Source organism: Anabrus simplex, chromosome 10, assembly GCF_040414725.1.
Source record: "Anabrus simplex isolate iqAnaSimp1 chromosome 10, ASM4041472v1, whole genome shotgun sequence".
In the NCBI taxonomy this organism is placed as follows: Eukaryota; Metazoa; Arthropoda; class Insecta; order Orthoptera; family Tettigoniidae; genus Anabrus; species Anabrus simplex.
Genome location: NC_090274.1, coordinates 89,627,931 through 89,650,247, shown reverse-complemented (window position 1 = coordinate 89,650,247; position 22,317 = coordinate 89,627,931). Strand labels below are relative to the sequence as shown.

The 22,317-nt window shown below is 36.6% G+C and overlaps 1 protein-coding gene across 2 annotated transcripts in view; it reads right to left on the bottom strand.

The window, feature by feature from the left end:
* LOC136881880 (oocyte zinc finger protein XlCOF6-like) overlaps nt 1–22,317 on the bottom strand; it is a 148,423-nt gene that overhangs the window by 113,343 nt on the left and 12,763 nt on the right. For both annotated transcript variants that reach the window (XM_068229434.1, XM_068229435.1), the window contains exon 2: nt 20,383–20,463. Coding sequence is in view for 1 of the 2 variants with exons in the window: in XM_068229435.1 (XP_068085536.1) it covers nt 20,383–20,463 (81 nt within the window). In the remaining variant the exon portion in view is untranslated. The remainder of the gene's footprint in view (nt 1–20,382; nt 20,464–22,317) is intronic.

Below are 22,317 nucleotides of genomic sequence, written 5' to 3'. Positions count from 1 at the left end.
TAGTCAGTTGTTGGACTTTTCATTGACTCTAGACAATCTGAAGGTATTATTAATATGGAGTTAAAATATTTACATGGTTCATGGTGTGGTTACTGTAGTCACGTCCTAGTTTGTGAACCACGGGCAATGGCTGAGTGGCCTAGTAAGTGGTCCTGAGAGTCGGGATACCAGTTGCTGTGGAATGGGAGTGGGCATCTCGGACATATTCTGAATCATGGCCCTCCTTGTGCTCTGGTGGCTAGGGCTATACAATCCACCGGTGGTTCATAACCCATTTGAGGAGATATTCTCACTTGGAATATGTGTAAGTAGGGTAGCATCCTGCTTCATGAATTTACCAAGCTCAGAACATTTTAAGCAAACCTCGACCTACGGGAGTAACGGAGTCCCACTCCCATTTGACTGGCGAGGGACTCCTTGGAAATAACATGGCGAACGAAATGGAATTCGATGGGGAGCTATCAATATTAATGGGGCTTATGGAAGAATGAAAGTAGAACTAGCTAAGTCAGCAAAGAGGATGCACCTGGATGTGCTAGGAGTAAGTGATATTAAGGTAAGGGGAAATGATGAGGAAGAGATAGGAGATTATGAAGTGTACTGGATGGGTGTTAGACAGGGAAGGGTAGAGTATGGGGTAGGGCTCTTTATCAGGAATACCATTGCACGCAACATAGCTTCTGTTAGGTAAGTAAATGAGCGAATGATGTGGGTAGATTTGGCAGTTGGTGGAATTAGGACGAAAATTGTCTCAGTGTATTCACCATGTGAGGGTGCAGATGAGGATGAAGTTGACAAGTTTTATGAAGCATTGGGTGACATCGTAGTCAGGGTCAACAGCAAGAATAGAATAGTGCTAATGGGCGATTTCAATGCAAGAGTTGGAAATAGACCTGAAGGATATGAAAGGGTGATTGGTAAATGTGGGGAAGATATGGAAGCTAATGGAAATGGGAAGCGTTTTCTGGACTTCTGTGCTAGTATGGGTTTAACAGTTACGAATACATTCTTCAAGCATAAGGCTATTCACTGCTACACATGGGAGGCTAGGGGTACCAGATCCATAATAGACTATATCTTAACCGACTTTGAATTCAGGAAATCTGTTAGGAATGTATGAGTTTTCCGGGGATTTTTCGATGATACAGACCACTATCTGATCTGTAGTGAACTAAGTATCTCTAGGCCTAGGGTAGAGAACGTGAAATCTGTCTGCAAACGAATAAGGGTGGAAAATCTCCAGGACGAGGAAATTAGACAGAAGTTCATGGATATGATTAGTGAGAAGTTTCGAACAGTAGATAGTAAGCAGGTTCAGGATATAGAAACTAATGGGTGGCATACAGGGATGCTGTAGTAGAAACATGAAGGGAATGCCGAGGAAGAACTGTGTGTAAAGATAGGAAAAGGCGAACATCTTGGTGGAATGATGAAGTGAGAGCAGCTTGTAAACGTAAAATGAAGGCTTATCAGAAATCGCCCCAAACTAGGGCCGAGGCAGACAGGGATTTGTACGTAGATGAAATAAACAGAGCGAAACAAACATATGTTGAAACCAAAAAGAAGTCTTGGGAAGATTTTGGTAATAACCTGGAAAGGCTAGGTCAAGCAGCAGGGAAACCTTTCTGGACAGTAATAAAGAATCTTAGGAAGGGAGGGAAAAAGGAAATGAACAGTGTTTTGAGTAATTCAGGTGAACTCATAACAGATCCCAGGGAATCACTGGAGAGGTGGAGGGAATATTTTAAACATCTTCTCAAGGAAATCATCATGGTGGTGTTGCAAACAGTCAAGCTCATGGGGAGGAGGAAAATGATGTTCGTGAAATTATGCTTGAGGAAGTGGAAAGGATAGTAAATAAACTCCATTGCCATAAGGCAGCAGGAATAGATGAAATTAGACCTGAAATGGTGAAGTATAGTGGGCAGGCAGGGATGAAATGGCTTCATACATTAGTAAGATAAGCATGGAGTGTTGGTAAGGTACCTTCAGATTGGACAAAAGCAGTAATTGCTCCTGTCTATAAGCAAGGGAACAGGAAGGATTGCAACAACTAACGAGGTATCTCGATTAGTATACCAGGCAAAGTATTCACTGGCATCTTCGAAGGGAAGGGTTCGATCAGTAGTTGAGAGGAAGTTAGATGAAAACCAGTGTGGTTTCAGACCAAAGAGGGGCTGTCAGGATCAGATTTTCAGTATGCGCCAGGTAATTGAAAAATGTTACGAGAGGAATAGGCAGTTCTGTTTATGTTTTGTAGATCTAGAGAAAGCATATGACAGGGTACCAAGGGAAAAGATGTTCGCCATACTGGGGGTCTGTGGGATTAAGGGTAGATTATTAAAATCAATCAAAGGCATTTATGTTGACAATTGGGCTTCAGTGAGAATTGATGGTAGAATGAGTTCTTGGTTCAGGGTACTTACAGGGGTTAGACAAGGCTGCAATCTTTCACCTTTGCTGTTAGTAGTTTACATGAATCATCTGCTGAAAGGTATAAAATGGCAGGGAGGGATTCAGTTAGGTGGAAATGTAGTAAACTGTCTGGCCTATGCTGACAACTTGGTCTTGATAGCAGATTGTGCCAAAAGCCTGCAGTCTAATATCTCAGAACTTGAAAATAAGTGCAATGAGTATGGTATGAATATTAGCCTTTCGAGGACTAAACTGATGTCAGTAGGTAAGAAATTCAACAGAATTGAATGTCAGATTGGTGATACAAAGCTAGAACAGGTCGATAATTTCAAGTATTTAGGTGGTGTGTTCTCCCAGGATGGCAATATAATAAGTGAGATTGAATCAAGGTGTAGTAAAGCGAATGCTGTGAGCTCGCAGTTGCGATCAACAGTATTCTGTAAGAAGGAAGTCAGCTCCCAGACAAAACTATCTTTACGTAGGTCTGTTTTCAGGCCAACATTGCTTTACGGGAGCGAAAGCTGGGTGGACTCAGGATATCTTATTCATAAGTTAGAAGTAACAGAATGAAAGTAGCGAGAATGATTGATGGTACAAACAGGTGGGAACAATGGCAGGACGGTACTCGGAATGAGGAGATAAAGGCTAATTTAGGAATGAACTCGATGGATTAAGCTGTACGTGTAAACCGGCTTCGGTGGTGGGGTCGTGTGAGACGAATGGAGGGGGATAGGTTGCCTAGGAGATTAATGGACTCTGTTATGGAGGGTAAGAGAACACCCGAATTTTGGAATTTATTATTATTATTCTTATTATTCTTATTAATGATATGAGTGTTATAAACTAATTTCGAGTTAGTGTTGTTAGTCCTAAAAGCGATTCATAAATTACGTTTTTTTTTTCATAGATTCGTAATACTATATATTTTACTGTTATTGTTTGTAAATACGGCAAATTTCTTATTATCTTTTTCTTTTTGTTCTTGTATTAACGTAGTCTTAGGCTTATTTTTCATTTTATTTATAATCCTGTTTACAAACTCTTCATTATAGCCATTCTTGTATGCTAAATGGTATATAGTATCGATTTCTTTTGTAAACAGGATTATAAATAAAATGAAAACTAAGCCTAAGACTACGTTAATACAAGAACAAAAAGAAAAAGATAATAAGAAATTTGCCGTATTTACATATAATAACAGTAAAATATATAGTATTATGAATCTATTCAAAAAACGTAATTTAAGAATCGCTTTTAGGACTAACAACACAAACTCGAAATTAGTTTATAACACTCATTTCAATAATAATAATAATAATACATTCCAAAATTCGGGTGTTTATAAACTGAAATGTGCTAGTTGTTTAAAAAGTTACATAGGACAAACAGGTAGGAACTTCATTATAAGATATCAGGAACATACCAGAGCCAAGAAATACAGCAGATACTCGGCCATGAGCGAACACGTGACCGACTCTCATCACATGTTTACAAACATAGATAATGACCTCTAAATACTGAAAACCGTAAATAAAGGCCATTTATTAAACATATATGGTGAAATCTACATTTATCTGGACCAGAGAAACAATCCAACAAATAATATCAATGAGCTTTCTGAGAAGTATAACATTTTATATGAAGAACTATTAAAAGCGAAAGTTAGGAAGAAACGTCAGACTCTTAACACGTCACACGCTCGGTGACACTGAGGTTGTTCAACTTGGGACACACTCTCCTACTTCCCCTCCACACTTCCTGCTCAGCGTAGCTACTACCAGTACTTGTTTTAAAGCAGATGCACACTTACCTCGGTAGAAGTGAGTCCTTCTCCGCACATCGGGGCCAATAATAAGGAGCAAGTAATACGATTTTGTTACATTGCGTTATATTTATTTCATCTTCCATCTTCATCTTACACTTATATAATTTTTTATTTTTTATTTTATTTCAGATAAGATTATATCCATTGCTACACAGAACTTTACCATCACGGCCCCGATCTGACTTTAAATTCTGAAGCATTTAAATTTTATTATACCATCTAAGGAATGCTTATTAGGTTTTAACAAATCTTTCGCCAAGAGATACAAATTAAGTGTGCTATTTAAAACAAGTGATATTTTTAAGATTTTATAAGCAGCACTGGTATTTTCTAAGAACATCAACAAGAGAAATATGGACAGTTTAGCTGTTTTATCTGTTTTATGACTTGCAATTTTAACAAAATTTCGAAGATCTTGTTTTAAATGTCAAAAATTTTAATGTGTCTTTCCAATTTTAATATTTATTTCTGATGTATTAATGTTAATTTGTTACTAGCTTATGATGTCCCTTAGGGGACAAAACATGTACTAGATATAATAAATGATATATTGTATTGAATAGGCGCACCACTTAATTATAATATTTAAGATTATCTTGAATATTCATTGATTGATTCGTTGTTTCTTGCCGGATTTTTAGCAAACCTTGTAGGAATAGAGACAAAATATGGGGCTACATGGTGATGTGGATTTTACCCAATTATTGCTGTGAGAGAAGTTATTAACCGAACAACATTTCGAACATTACATGCTGACGTAGGCTCTCTCCTGTGTCACGGGAGGCAGGCTATGACGTCAACCCAATCTACGTCACACACACAGGTTGCTCGCTGTACCTGGCTGCCTTCTGCTGCTGAGCCGGCGCGTAGCACGAAGTTTAAGCTTTAATTGCAGGGACTTAGTTCCAGACCGCTGTTCCCGGTACAGTATATGTGGCTCACCTTGGACAGCCTGTTGAGAAGCTAAGTTTAAATGAACGGACTAATACTGATGGGTGGAGTATAGTGAGGTACGTTATGTCTGATGGGGAGAGGGGGAGGAGCGGGTTGGGGGAGGAGATGATAGGAAGAGGGGTTTAAGCCGCGTCCTGTGAACAATGTGGTACGGGTTTGTAACTTGATAGGATATTGTGTATCGCGCTAAATATTGACTGCCTATTGGGAAGATCGACATATCTAAAGATATTAATTAAAAAATTAAAGAGATGTTAGTTTTTTCTGAGATTTTGTTCAGGTACGAATTGGAGTTAAAGAACTGATCAAAGTGAATGAAGCATTCCTCTGTGACGTCGAGAACAGGGCCTTTGTTTACATTCATAAAAACTTCTGTTTTATGTTACTGAGTTATGCTTGAAATCCTGAATGTGTTGTCCGACTGACGAGTATCTATTACATTTGTGGCATTTACATGTCCCATGTATCTGATTTTGAAGCTAATCCCCGTCTGTCCAATATATGAGAACTCATAGTTTTGACATTGGAATCCGTAGACACCGTTTTTGATAAATGTCAGTTTTATTAATTGAGCTGGTATTATATATGATGTCCGTATCTCCATTATCAGTTTGATATGCAATTTTAGTGTTATGTTTCTTCAAAATATTTGTAATGCTGTAAATATCTTCATTGAAAGTAAAGGTTGAATAAGTATCAGGCTTAGTTTTCGCTATAGTTAAAGTTGAATTTAAGCGACATCTGCATTTATTAAGGGGGGGGGGGTGTGTGCATGAAATACATGTGCAAATATAATAATTCCCCAAATCTACAATTTTTAGGGTACATAACTCAAATTTAGTACAGAGGTTAAGAATGGTTAAATGCATCTCTTCACTATTTTTCATAACTTAAGCAAAATTAAATTGAAGCATTTTGCAATTTATAAATTTTATGACCCCCGTGATCAACAAAGGTACCATTTTCTGATACACTTTTCAACAAATTGTCAGAAAAATTGTACAGTGTAACCTTAATATATATAGAAACACTCCACAGAAGCATTTTTAAATACAATGATATTTAATTAATTTTATGTTTAATTATTTTGTAAACTGAAAAAAAATACCAATAAAAATCTATATTTCTTCTTGTATATCTCGGCGTTCAGGAATGATATTAAAATTTGGCCCTGTGTATGTGTTTGCTATACACACAGCAATGGAGATGCCAAAAATCATGGCTCTATCTCTTCCAGTTTCTGAGAAAGGTGTACTTTAATAACGGAAATGGTAATTCTGAGAAAATGCACTTTAAATTTGATCTTATCTTTTCCTTTCAATTCTGTTTATGAAAAGGCTCCAGAAGTGAACTGAATGTCCTCCTTTCCTTCAAGACTTCTCTTTTGGTTTCTTGTTTTCTGCCTTCCTTGCTTTACCAGGTCTTCAACTGACATTTCAGCTGCAGAGAGGCGCTGTAAATCTATTTTTCTCAAGATATCTTGAGTGAAAATTCCAACATTAAAGCCCATTATCTCTAATATCTTCATCCCCACTAAGTTCCTGCCATTAAATACAAGAACTGTATCATACGTTGCAATTCTGACAACTGTAGCAGATGAATATGTGGTTGTAGGGCATCGTTTCCTTACGAGTGAATTTAGAGATTAATTTGGATTTGGGTTTTGCAAATAACACACTTTTGAGAAGTTCAGGATCGGCCAGAAACTTGTAAGTGGGCTTGACAACACCTAGGATACATTTTGGAAGCCTCTGCTTGTGGATGTAGGGGGAGTGTAGATATTTACAGCAGCTAATGTGGCTCAGATTACGAATGGGTTGTTCATCTGTTTACACCATATGAAAATATGTATCCGATACAGTCCTTACTTCGGGCCTAACCTCAATCCTGGTTTGTTTCTCATGTCTTGCGTTCACTAACTTCTGCAAAATCAGTTTACTTAGTCTTCTATACACTCTTTGTGACCATAGCATTATTGAATGATGAAAGAATCGAACACATGTGTAAATCTCCGTCAGTAGCAGAAGGCAAAACAAGAATTTATTGCTTCTTCATAAACAAAGCAGCTGGTTTGGTATTGTTTCTATGATGCAGAACACAGTCATAGATGATATATAAAACCAAAGAGTATGTATCACAGCCTTCTAGATGTATCCCGTGCAAGTTTTCTTGAAAGAAAACCACGGAATCGATCTTCACCGAGCTAGTATTGAAGTAATGGGAGTAAGGTCGCGTCACACAATTATTTATTATTTTTCAGGCACTTCGGATGCAATTTCATCCTTGAAACTTTGGGAACATACTGTCAATGAGTTCTACCATTAAATAAAAGATAAATTGAAAATTGACATTTTGGGACCATTTCTTGAACGTCCCAACTTAATAATGCACTATGTAAATGCATTATCATACTCATTATATTTAGCTATGGAGCAAATTATATTTAATTCCTTATTTAAATTTTCAAATTTAGTGGTATACTGAATGCCCGGTCAACCATACTGCTGTAGGTAGCACATGTGTGTGCTTTGCGATGGAAAAAATCTTCCTTGATGGTAGTAGATATCTGTGTCATTTTCCTGTAAATATTGTATTCTCTAGAAGAAGGAATTCTGTTTAATGTGAGATCTAGAAAATTAATGCTTTCATTTGACTCATATTCCAGAGTGAACTTTATATGTGGATCAATATTGTTTAAATTGTTAAGGGTGGAACCTGCAACAGTAATTCATTTGTCGCGGATGACGCGAGTGTCATCTACAAACCTGGCTCAAAATTTTATGTTCGCAAATCACTATTGTTATTAATTGCTGTATGCTCTAAATAGTCAATGTACATTTCCGCTAATATCCCTGAGGTCAGCGACCCAACAGCCAATCCTGCTGATATATGCAATTATTAAAACGGAAGGAATCATCTTTAACTACTAGTGTCAAAATTTCCATGAAATCTTGGATATGAATTTACTGAGGTTACTATATTTAATGAAATTATTTCTGATAATAGGAAAAAGTTTCTTAGTATTGATACTCGGATACATTTTTGTTATGTCAAAAGACTGCAACCAGTGGAAAGGCTGTATTTCAAAGCCATCTAGATTTTCAATTAACTCAATGGTTTTTTCACAGACATATTCGACAGAAAATTATAATTCTTTCTTAGAAACTTCTAGATAAATTGTGATAATTTTTACAATGGGCTTGGCCTATAATTGATGATGGGACATATGGGGACGCCAGCCTCATGGATCTTAGGTAAAGCTTTCGCTACTGGCAGTCTGAGGTTCATAGTTATTAGTTTTGCCTTCTTGTGTTCTTTAAATAAGAATTAAGTATTCTTAGGTTTGATTTTAGGAGACGTATATGTTGGGTCGGATCTTTTTTAGTCACTGTAAAAGAGCTCTTCTTTAAAAATTCTTCGATTTTTTCGCTGTAATCTGCTTTTTTCATTATTACTGTCATGTTCCCTTTACTGCTCTAATAATAATGAGGTTCTTATCTTTAATTTTATTTTCGAGGTTTATGACCTGTTCCCGTTCTACAAACTGTTCCTGGTTTCTATTGTTACTAGTAACATCTTGTATTTCCGGGGGCATTTTATTAACAGCTACTTCCAAGTCTATAATCATTTTGGTAGTGGCGTTGATTATATTTGTATTCGTCCAATTGTGTTTTAACCTTTTCTAGTATCTTGTTTTCCTGCTCTATTAGTATTTTTTTGACAAATTTATAACGAGAAGGTGAAATTTCTCAATCAAGTTGTTTAAATGGTTATGATTTTTTGTTTACCTTTTTTGTACTGCTTTTTTTGTCGCATTAGCCTTTTCGTCTAATGTGAGATGTTTTGGGAGTCAGAAGTAGCTGTTAATAAAATGACCCTGGAAATACCAGATATGGTCAGATTCAATATTAGGAGAAAACTGAACAAAATTCATGTATCAAAAAGAAGAACATTACCTACTAGTAACAATAGAACCCAAGAACATTTTGTAGAATGGGAACAGGTAAAAACCTCAAAAAGAAAATTAAAGATAAGAACCTCATTGTCACTGCGGCAGGTAAAGGAAACAAGACAGTAATAATGGAAAAAAAGATTACACTGAAAAAAACACAGAATTTTTCAATAAGACCTCTTTTACAGTGACTAAAAAAGATTGGACCCAACAGATATGTCTACTAAAATGAACCCTAATAATACAACATTTTTATTTACTGAACAAGAGAAGAGAAACTAATAACTATGAACCCCACACTGCCAGTAGCAAAAGCTTTACCTAACATCCATAAGGCTGGCATCCCCATACGCCCCATCATCAATTATAGGCCAAGACGATTGTATAAATTAACACAATTTATCCAGAAATTTCTAAGAAAGAATTATAATTTTGTGTTGAATAAGTTTGTGAAAAATACCATTGAGTTAATTAAAAACTAGATAGCTCTGAAATACAGCCTTTCAACTCGTTGCATTCTTTTGACATAACAAATATGTATCTGAGTATCAATACTAAGGAACTTTTTCCTATTATCCAAAATAATTTAAATAAATATAGTAATCTCAGCAAATTCCACATCCAATATTTCATGGAAATTTTGAAACTAGTAGTTAAAATAATTTCTTCTGCTTTAACAATTCCATATATCAGCAGGATGGTTTGGCTATGGGGTTGCCGGCTTCAGAGATATTAGAGGAAATATACATTGGACTATTTAGAGCATCCGGCAATTAATAACAATAGTAACTTTGCAAACATAAAATTTTGGGCCAAGTTTGTAGATGGCACTCTCGTTATCCTTGAAGAAAGAATTACTGATGCAGGCTCCACCCTAAAAAATGTAAACAATATTGATCTGCAGATAAAGTTCACTCTGGAATCTGAGTCAAATGGAAGCATAAATTATCTAGATCTCTTGTTAAACAGACTTCCTTCTTCCACACAATACAATATTTACAGGAAACAGACACAGACCGCTACTACCATCATGAAAGATCCTTTCCATCCCAAAGCACACAAATGTGCTACCTACAGCAGTATGGTAGACCGGGCATTCTGTATACTGCTAAATAAAGAAAATGTTAATGAAGAATTAAGTACTATTCACTCCATAGCTAAATATAACAGGTATGATAAGGCATTTATAGACCACATTATCAATAAAGGCAGATATCACTTAAATTCAACTTTAAGTATTAGAGAAAACTAAACCTGATCATTATTCAACCTTTATTTTCAATGAAGATATTAAGAGCATTACAAATATTTTGAAGAAATGTAACACAAAAATTGCATGTCGAACTGATAATAGAGATATGGACATCACATATAATATCAGCTCATTTAATAGAACTTAAATTTATTAAAAAATCAGGTGTCTACAGATTCCAATGTCAAAAGTGTGAGTCCTCATATATTGGACAGACTGGGAGGAGCTTCAAATCAGATACATGAAGCATGTAAATGCCATGAAACATAATATATACCCGTCAGTCAGACAAGACATTCAAGCATTACTTCAGTAACATAAAATAGGATTTAGACGTTCATATGAATGTAAACAAAGGCCCTGTTCTCAATGTCACAGAGGCATGCTTTAATCACTTGGATCAGTTTTTCAACTTCAATTCGAACCTGAATGAAATCTAAGGAAAAAACTAAGATTCCCTTTGATTTTTGAATTAAAGTCTTTAGATGTGTCGATCTTCCAAATAGACGGTCAATATTTAGCACGATACACAATACCCTATCACGTTACAAACCCCCAAAATACTGTTAACAGGACCCACCTTAAACCCCTCCTCCTATCATCTCCCCCTCTCCCCACCAGATATATATTACCTCACTACACTCCACCCATCAGTATTAGCCCGTACCTTCTCACAAACTGTAGCTTCTCAACTCGCTGTCCAAGGTGAGCCACATATACCGTATATTAATCACATTTTAACTTGTCCAGGCCCATTATATTTTAATACTCATAATTCTTTGTTTTGATTTCGCTTCAGGCTGATTCATATCCTTCCGACTAAACTGGGAAATTTTAGTTCACCTGAATTACATCAGAAGAGAAGACAGAAGGACAGCCAATTACAATTAACCATTTCTTACTTTATAATTTTATCAATACATCATTGTATAATTTTAACAAACACAACAGGCTTTTCGAGACGAGTGTAATGAGATATACTAACGCATATTTCTACAAGTTCTTTACATAAACAAGGTGTTATCAAATAAAATTACGTTTTCACTTTGACAACATTTGAATAACAAGAGTCTTAAACGACGGACAATTCATCACCAAAGATTCAAATGCAACCATAAATATGACATGATGATTTGAGTATTAGCACATAAACAGATCGACAAAAACAGTGTATCAAGTGATTGCTATAAGTTTTTAACTCTTTTATTCAGCACACAGTGTACATAAGCATTTCAGAAGACTTTTATACGTCGATAACATTAAAACTTTGTAATGTTTTATTGTTAAATATCTATGTATATATTTATGTATCATAACATCAAATTTAAGTATCATGTCCTTCCTCAATTGTGTGATTAATGTATTTTATGGCTGATGATAACATTTAAATGTCAAAACCAGTACCATTATTAAATAAATGTTGTAAATAATATATTATACAACTCATAATTTGTATGAAAGAGGTTGAACCTTAAAAAAACTTATCTCTGTGATCCCAGTTCAATACGGAAACAAAAATGTACTTTACATCTTTGAATACGTGCATATGTCGTGCCATTTTGCAGTATATTTCCTGTTCCCCTGATTACTTGTAACTTATGCCTAACTTTTGGACACTAGTGTAAATGGAATCCACCCTTTCCCGACCTCAGAATACTGTATAAAAGAACAAAATGCTATCTGCTTTTGCTTGTTAGTAAACAAACATGGCTGATGATTATGTAGATAACTTCAAGTGGTTAGAAAATGATAATGAGAATGATTTTTCTTCAGAAGACTGTGCTATTTCTTACACTAATAATGATAGTGTTAGGGACAATGGTTCTAGTGATGACAACAGCATGGACGATGTAAACGAAGACCGAAGTAGCATGACTGCTTTACGAGATGGATCTTCCATATGGAATTTGTCAAACATTTCCAATATACTGAAAACAATTCCATTCACTGGTGTTTCTGGTCTCAGTGCCATTGTTTTGAGAACACTGTATTAGATGTGTGTTCAGAATTTCTTTGGGATGAGTTCTGGGTAAATGATTGCGATAGGAACCAATGACTATGCTGCTTTCCAGAAGAATAATTTGATGAGAAAAAAATCTGAAATGTGACAGTAAATGGTATCCTTGCACGGTTGAAGTGATAAAAGTGTATTTTTTGCTGATGATTCTCATGAGTCAGGTAAGAAAACCTAAACTCAAGTTGTGCTGGTCTAACAGGAAGGTTCAGAAAGTAAAATATTTTCAGAGACAATGACATTTGAACCATTCTGTCAAATTTCACAATTTCTGCACTTCTCTGATGACACATTTACAGATCCAAATGACCGTCTAAGAAAAATCAGATCAGTTTCAAATTTGCAAAAAAAGTTTCAGAATATCTACAATCTTGACAGAGATATAGGTATTGATTACAGTGTTACAAAATTTTTAGGTAGACTCCCATTTGTGCAATACAATCTTTCAAAAAAAAAGCCAGGTTTGTTATTAAAATTTATAATCTCTTCTGGATACTTTTCCCAGTTCAAAATTTATACCATACAAGGCAAACAGGGGGTTATTACAGCAACAAAAGCAGCAGTGTTGGAACTAATGGAAGCAAACTTGAACCAAGATTTACCAACTAAATACTGAAGGTATCAGTAGATCTAAGTGTGATGTTTTGTCAAAATTGCAACATAATAATGACACTGATCTGGTACTCATTCAAGGAAAGCATGCTGCTACAGAAGATGAGTTAAGGAAGAGAAGGGAAGATTTTTGGTTATAGTATTATTGGTGCACCCTTTGGTAACGTATATGGTATTGCTTCATATGCCTATAAGAACTTGGAGCAGGTTGAATACATCTTATTTTGTACAATTAATAATATTCATACTGTAACAATAAAACTGCAAGATGTAACCATCGTAAATATCCACATACCTCCAGCCATCTGCTGGCCAACCCGAGCTTTTCCAGATGCAAGTCATCCAACTATCTATGCTGGCGACATCAACAGCCACCATGAAACTTGGAAATATGCAAGAAATGACGATAAAGGCATAGCTTTAGTAGAATGGTCAGAAGACCAAAATGTACATCTTATATTTGATGCACATGAGAAAGGCATGTTTAGATCTGCTGCTTGGAAGCGAGAGTCCAACCCAGACCTCTATTTCGTCACACATGACTCTGTAGGCAACCCTCAACCCATGATGAGAGACGTCTTGGGGGACTTCCCAAATAGTCAACACAGACCAATCTTCCTTGAGATGGGCATCTCTGTTCCCTTAATTACATCTATCCAGACCCACGCTGGAACTTTAAAAAGGCAAACTGGAGGAAATTCTCTGAAGAGCTGGACATAAGCATCAGACAGATTCCTGCAACTAGCCATAATAGTTCAGAGAATTGTAGGGCTTGTGAAATCTGTAGCCAAAATGCACATCCCAAGAGGTTACAGGAAAGAATATAATCCTGGACGAAGTGAACAGAGCGATGTCGTATACAAAGATTTTCTTGAATCAGGTGCCCATATGACTGGTGAGGATATATTACGGAGTCTAGATGAAAATCGTAGACAAAAATGGACAGCAACAGTTAGGGATTTCTCTCATTCCAGTAGAGAAGCCTGGAGCCTACTAAGAAAACTTGGAGGAAGCTCAATAGGAGTTAGAGAGAAGGCAACTATCTCCCCAAACAAAGTAACCTCCCATATTGTTTTAATTTCAAGGGTTACTAAAGATTAAAAAAACATACAAAAACAGTGAAAAAGAATCTAAGGATGCTTACACGTACCTCTCCAAGCTCTTCCGAGTAATCTGAAGCCTTCACGATTGATGAGGTTGATACAGCAATAAAGGACATGAAAGTTGGTAAGGCACCAGGTTTTGATGGAATACATCCTGAATTTATCTTAAATATGGGAAAGAATTCGAGAAGGTGATTGACGTGGTTCTTTACCCACATACTTTAGACAGGTATTCTTCCCAAGGAGTTCAAGAACACTAAAATCCTTGCCATATTGAAAACTGGCAAACTGAAAGATTTACCACAAAACTACAGACCAATCGCTCTCCTCAGTTGTTGCTATAAATTCCTTGAAAAACTACTATACAATGGAATTAGCATTGTAATTAATCAACATATTCCTATTGACCAAGCTGATTTTAGTCAGAATCGTAGCTGTTGTGACTAAGTCCCTGCACTCACAACATGCACTGAAGCAGGCTTTCAGCAACAGTTGAAAACCTCTGCTGTATAAACTTCTTCAGGTATTACCATGCAAAACCACAGAACAATTAATTGGAAACATGCTTAATAGTAGACTTTTTCAGGTTGTTCTAGGGAATAGGACTAGCAAGCTGAGAAGATTGAATAATGGTCACCCTCGAGGATCAGTCTTGGCTCCTCCCCTGTTCAATCTGTATGTATCACACTTGCTACCAACAAACTCTAGAAAATTTTGGTATGCTGATGATATAGCTTTAACTACAAGCCATAGTACCTGAAAGAAACGGTGAACATTTTAACTGATGATCTTTCCATTCTTAGTGACTATTTTCAAGAATGGAGACACCAACCAAACACCAGCAAAACTGAGGTGTCCTGCTTTCATCTAAATAACGAAGTGGCAAGCTGTACTCTCCAAGTGTCTTCTAATGGTAAGGTCCTCGGGCACAATAACTACCCAAAGTACTTAGGTATAACATTAGATCGGACACCGTCCTTCAGGCAACATCTAGTAAATACAGCAACAAAGATTAGGAGTCATAACAACATTCTGCACAAGTTGTGTGGTGCAACCTGGGTGCTTCTGCAACTACCTTCAGATGTTCTGCATTTGGTTTAGTTTTCTCTGTGGCAGAATATTGTTCTCCTGTGTGGATCAACAGCTGCCATGTGAAACTTGTAGACACTCAACAACACACTGAGGATTATTTCAGGTGTAATAAGATCAACTCCTACCCACTGGCTTCCTGTCTTCAGCAACATCATGCCTCCTTCATTCCGTAGAGCACAAGCACTGTTGAGAGAATACTCCAACATAAATGAGAAGCCTGACTTGCCCATCCATTCCAATATTCCTGACCTTCAGAGGAACCGGCTGAAATCTAGACATCCACCGGTTGAGTTTGCTCAGAGGCTCACAGAAGACAATTTCAACCCCTATGTCCAGTGGAAGGAAGAATGGATCTCAAAAACAGGTGAACATTTCTGGCCTTTCTTCCCACCTAATTCGAGGTCTGATCTTCCAAGAAGAACTTGGACCATACTTAATAGGATTCGATGTGGTCATGGAGTCAGTGCTGCATCCCTGCATAAATGGGGAAGACTAAGGTTAAGTTATGAGTAGGTTCCCACGTTCCAATACTTATCAATTTCTATATAATAGGCTTATTAATTTACATAATATAGACCATATAATCTCTAGTACATGTTTCGTTCCGATTATGGATCATCTTCAGCTAAAATTTGACAAAATGGCAAGACAATTAAAATACATTGATGTTATGATGATACAAAAGCTAAAAGATATGATAAAATGGCACGAATGGTTAAAAATTCAACAAGTCAGTGTTCAAATGACGAATTAAAAACGGCGAAAAGGTTCTTCTTCATGTTGGAGACGTGTACATTTTGTTAATCTTGAAGATAAATTGAAGAAATACAAGATTTTCTTATGTGTATTTATCGGGGGAACTCTTGATAAAATAACCGTAGTTGAAGTTGAGTTGTGGTAAGATTATTGAAATGAGTCTGAAACGGGAAAAGAATGAGTAAAATAGAAAATATTTTAAGGAGAAAACCTTGTTAAAAATGTATGTTCGCGAAAATGAAGGATACTGGAGTTGATTACCTTATAATCAGTCGTGTCGTATTTAACGTCCTCCCTTATGCCGTGTTGTTAACTGACTGAGTCCTGTGTACGTGTGTAAGGCACTTGCGGTGGGCGGGGAGTATTGGAAGGAGAGGTAAGTGACGTGAGGAGAACGGGTGAAATGTTGTGTAGGGTGGACCTAACTGGGGAGTGGCGTTGTGATAGGCTAGGGGAAACGGAAGGAAAGGTAGGGGGACAATTATGTAGGGTGGAGCTAATCGGAAGGAGGTGTGTTGGTTGTTTGTTGGGATTCTTTCTGATGGTTTTTCTAGATGAATCTAATTTGGTAGCCTCTTCTAATAATATATTTATATTTTCCGTAATTTCGTTAACATTCTGGTTGGGATTTCGCTTCTGATCAATTTCAATATAGATATTTTCAAGAATATTCATTAATTTGCCTTTGTTTAGCGTTCGTAGAATGGTTAAGTCCCTTTCTATCGATGTAAGATATCAAGAACATATTAATGCCGAAAAACACAGGAAGTACTCTGCCATGAGTCTTCACATGACCGAATATAAACACAGTTTTACATCAATAGAAAGGGACTTAACCATTCTACAAACGCTAAACAAAGGCAAATTAATGAATATTCTTGAAAATATCTATATTGAAATTGATCAGAAGCGAAATCCCAACCAGAATGTTAACGAAATTACGGAAAATATAAATATATTATTAGAAGAGGCTACCAAATTAGATTCATCTAGAAAAACCATCAAAAAGAATCCCAACAAACAACCAACACACCTCCTTCCGATTAGCTCCACCCCACACAATTGTCCCCCTACCTTTCCTTCCGTTTCCCCTAGCCTATCACAACGCCACTCCCCAGTTAGGTCCACCCTACACAACATTTCACCCGTTCTCCTCACGTCACTTACCTCTCCTTCCAATACTCCCCGCCCACCGCAAGTGCCTTACACACGTACACAGGACTCAGTCAGTTAACAACACGGCATAAGGGAGGACGTTAAATACGACACGACTGATTATAAGGTAATCAACTCCATTATCCTTCATTCTCGCGAACATACATTTTTAACAAGGTTTTCTCCTTAAAATATTTTCTATTTTACTCATTCTTTTCTCGTTTCAGACTCATTTCAATAATCTTACCACAACTCAACTTCAACTACGTTTATTTTATTAAGAGTTCCCCCGATAAATACACATAAGAAAATCTTGTATTTCTTCAATTTATCTTCAAGATTAACAAAATGTACACGTCTCCAACATGAAGGAGAACCTTTTCGCCGTTTTTAATTCATCATTTGAACACTGACTTGTTGAATTTTTAACCAACATGAATGAACTTTATTTCATCATCATAATTATATATTTTAATCTTCGTGCCATTTTATCATATCTTTTAGCTTTTGTATCATCATAACATCAATGTATTTTAATTGTCTTGCCATTTTGTCAAATTTTAGCTGAAGATGTTCCATAATCGGAACGAAACATGTACTAGAGATTATATGGTCTATATTATGTAATTAATAAGCCTATTATATAGAAATTGAGAAGTATTGGAAGGTGGGAATCTACTCATAACTCAACCTTAGTTGTGCTGAGCCAATACGGAATAAATATGAGATTTATAAGCTGTAAAAGGGGAAGATACAATCCTCCGAGTGTGACTGTGGTGCTCCTTTTCAAACCATAGAACACACTGCAAAGGAGTGTAGCAGAAGACTCTACCCTGGAGATTGGTTTTATTTTCTAGAGGCCAATACAGAGGCTCTAGAATGGATAACAACTTTGGACATTAAAATATAATGTAATTGCTTTCCTGTTTCTGTATATATATATGCTGTACGATAAATAACAATAAATATCTTGAACTTCTTCACACCTTGTTGGAGAATGGAACTCATGCTGTGGGTACCATATGCTGTAACAGGAAGAATGTGCCCCCAGAGTTGCATGCAGTAAAACTGAGGAAAGGTGAGGCTATTAGTATGACAGCTAATAATATTCTCACCATAAAATGGAAAGACAGAAAGGATGTGCATTTACTTTCAACTGTTGATAAGGACTTGGACCTTGATGTGAAACTTCAAAGAAAATGAGGTGAAGGAGAGGAAGTGGTGAAAGACTCCAAGGATAATGGAAGATACAACCAGAAAATGAATGCAGTATATCGCCAAGACCAAGTCCTTGCATGTTTTCCCGTAACGCAATGGACTATCAAGGGTCTTAAAAAAGATAATGAAGTACCTATTAGATATGGCTAACTTCAATTCATACATTGTGTTCATGAAGGATACTGGCAGGTGGCTGCATTATACAAAATTTCTCATAGCATTTGCGAGCGATTGTTGCAGTGTGTTGCTCTCCTGCCTAGAACAACAAAAGAAAGAATGGCTACACAACACAGCCTCTGTGACTTCAGGCAAATGTATGGGGACATTTTCCAGTGCCTATTCCTCAAACAGAAAGAAGAAACATCCATCTAGGCCATGCAAAGTATGCTAGGGTCATAAAACATGGCCCAATGTGATGTGGCTATGTAAAAAGTGCAGTATTCCACTCCATCTGGAAAACTGCTTCAAAAACTATCTTCAGTACTCGGGAGATAGTGGGTCTAACCCCACTGTTTTCCAATGGTTTCCCATTTTCACACCAGGAAAATGCTGCGGCAGTACCTTAATTAAGGCCATGGCCACTTCCTTCCCACTTCTAGGCCTTTCCTGTCCCATCGTCGCCATAAGACTTATCTGTGTCGGGGAGACATAAAGCAAAAGAAACCAAACTCCAAACGCCATGGTGCAACAGCCCCTGCAGGGCCATGGCCTACCAAGCAACTGCTGCTCAGCCTGAAAGCCTACTGACTACGAGGTGTCGTGTGGTCAGCACGACGGAACCTCTCGGCTGTTGTTCTTGGCTTCCTACACTGGGGCCACTATCTCACCATCAGGTAGCTCTTCAAATTTGATCACATAGGCTGAGTGGAACATTTACACCAGCCCACATATGCACGTAAAAATCCTTTCCCTGGCTGGGAATCAAACCCGGGGCCTCCAGGTAAGAGGCAGGCAAGCTACCCCTACACTGCGTGGCCGGCAAAAAGTAATACAAAAAGGAAGCCTACACCATCAGAAATCTTTCTGATGTACAACATACAGGCAGACAAGGTAAAAAATATGGTATATCCAGGGAGTAACATAGGACCATTGTGCTGAAATCAAATGCTGGATAGAGAAAGCGGAGTCCATCATCATTAGCATTTGGCAACTCCTATCTTGAAACGATTTCAGAAAAAGCTCAAAAAGAGAATAACATATTGCTGTGTCCTCTCCTCCCTACTAAATGCTGTAGAGCCATATATATTTTATTACCCACAGAAAAGAGAATCCAAACTTTCAAGCTGTGGATATATAATGGCAGGTTGTGTCATTCCTGTGGGTATTTCCATGTTGCAGCAACAGAGATAGGTCTTATGCCGACAAGAGGATAGGAAAGGGCAAGTAGAAAGGAAGCAGCCATGGCCTCAATTAACGTACAGACCCAGCATATTAATGATATGAAAATGGGAAACAATAAAAACCATCGTCAGGGCTGCCGACAGTGTGGTACACCACACAACGAGCTGTCGACCTGAGCTTATCAAGACAATTTAACTAAAGAGGCTGGAATACATGTATCACATTATGAGGACTCCTAAAAAGGACAGTCTGCTACAAGTAAAATTTTGAGGAAAAAATCTTGGCAAAAGAGGACTCAGAAGAAGACTGGCATCTCGGATAAACATTTTGAAGAAATGGGTTGGAGCTCTTCGGCACATGATGAAAGGAAGATAGCCATGCTCATAGCCTGAATCTGGTTAGGATAAGGTAGCAGTAACCATGAAGAAACCAGCCACAAGATGCTATGCAGTGGAGGGACTCTGAACAATAATAGCTGCCATAGATATCCTAGCATAAAATTTTGAACTACATGAAGAAAATATGAAAATTGTTTAAAAGTATTGGAAACGTCACTATACATCTTTCCAAGCATCTTCAAAATGTCTGCTTTAAAATGAGAAGTTGCTCGATTAAGTCTATTCAGCAGTTTGTAAAAATTTCCGTTATCAGAAAAATGTCATCAAAATAATAGATTACTACAAATGTGTTCACCTGTGTTTCTCTTGGCACTGCCAACTCTGATTTTGGTTCTTCTTTCAAATGTACCTCTTCTGATATAATTTTGTGATTGTCCTGTGGAAAAGTAAATACATTAGACAAATTTTCCAGACACATCTGCAAATATATTTATATATGAGTGGGCTTAACAATTCATCATTTCCTAGTAAATGAGACAGTTTTGTTCCAAATCTTCATTATCATTTGTCAGAAAATCACCATGTTGAGTATCCATAAAAGCATGACAACTAAGAGAACTTCAGGAGTGGAGGAATGACCTGTTCAAAGGCTCAGAGTTATTTTTTTTTTTTGCTAGGGGCTTTACGTCGCACCGACACAGATAGGTCTTATGGCGACGATGGGATAGGAAAGGCCTAGGAGCTGGAAGGAAGCGTCCGTGGCCTTAATTAAGGTACAGCCCCAGCATTTGCCTGGTGTGAAAATGGGAAACCACGGAAAACCATTTTCAGGGCTGCCGATAGTGGGATTCGAACCTACTATCTCCCGGATGCAAGCTCACAGCCGCGCGCCTCTACACGCACGGCCAACTCGCCCGGTAGAGTTATTTCTGAAGAGTAGAAAGATTATATAACATAAAACCTTTCAAAATAACACTGAATGATCAGGAAAATGTACAGACATACTTATATATAATCTGCTTTATAAAAAAAATGTTTATAGTTGCTTTACGTCACACCGACATAGATAGGTCATATGGCAACAATGGGGCAGGGAAAGCCTAGGAGTAGGAGTAGTAGTAGTAGTAGTAGTATTTATTCATTCATCATGTCGTTTACATATTTACAGGACTCTGTTTTATACATACATAACTCTTCTAATAACATTGTTACTTGAGAAATATTAATCTTATAAATAAACCACATATATTACAGAAGTAGTAGTATTATTATCAACATATTAATACTTAAAATAAATTGAACATGTCACTATCTCTTGCACACATTAAACAAATTATTATTATTATTATTATTATTATTATTATTATTATTATTATTATTATTATTATTATACAAAATCACACCAACCTTAACAGAGTCGAGTAGATATCAGTAAAATACCACGTAAGGTGAAACCTTGTGTGTGGTAATTTAGAATACTAATTACATAGAAATTGGATATGGTGACGTGATATTCTCATTTAGTTATTTCTTCCATAACAGTTTTATTATCCCTGACAAAGGATTTAAGACACTTCAGACTCATTTTCTGACCTAATAAAGTAGTTTGTAAAGAACCGGGAAGGACATTAAAGAATTTTGGAATGAAGTACAAGAAATTGCGCTTTGTTATGCTAAGTTTGGGTTTGTATATCTTGTACATCTTACTGCGTGTTGAATATTCATGTTTAATGTTCTCAATTATATTTTTGTTTTTGTTAATATATTTGTATATTTCAAGGGCATAGAGCTGTTTTACATTAAATATATTTGCTTCAGCATATAATTGACTACTGGGGTATAATCTTCCTTTCTGGTACATTATTCGTAATATAAGGTTTTGAACAACCCGTATTTTATTGATTATATTTTTGTAGGCTCCTCCCCATGCCAAAATTCCGTAGCTAAGAATAGACTGAACTAAAGCGTAATAAACCTCTCTTAACAATTTTATACTGGATATGTATTTTAAATTATGAAATATATAAACAGTTCTTCTGATTTTCTTTCTTAAATCGGTAATGTGACTTCTCCATTTCATGTTCGAATCAATTAATATTCCCAAATACTTAACATTATTTACTTTATAAATTTTGTAGTAGTTACAATTAAATTTACAGTTGATGTTGTGTACAATTAATTCACTAAAATCGTTTCGTGTATCTGTTACAGAAAAATTCATAAATTTTGTCTTTTTAATGTTTAGAAATAATTCATTATTATCTAACCATGCTTTAACTTTAAGCAGTGC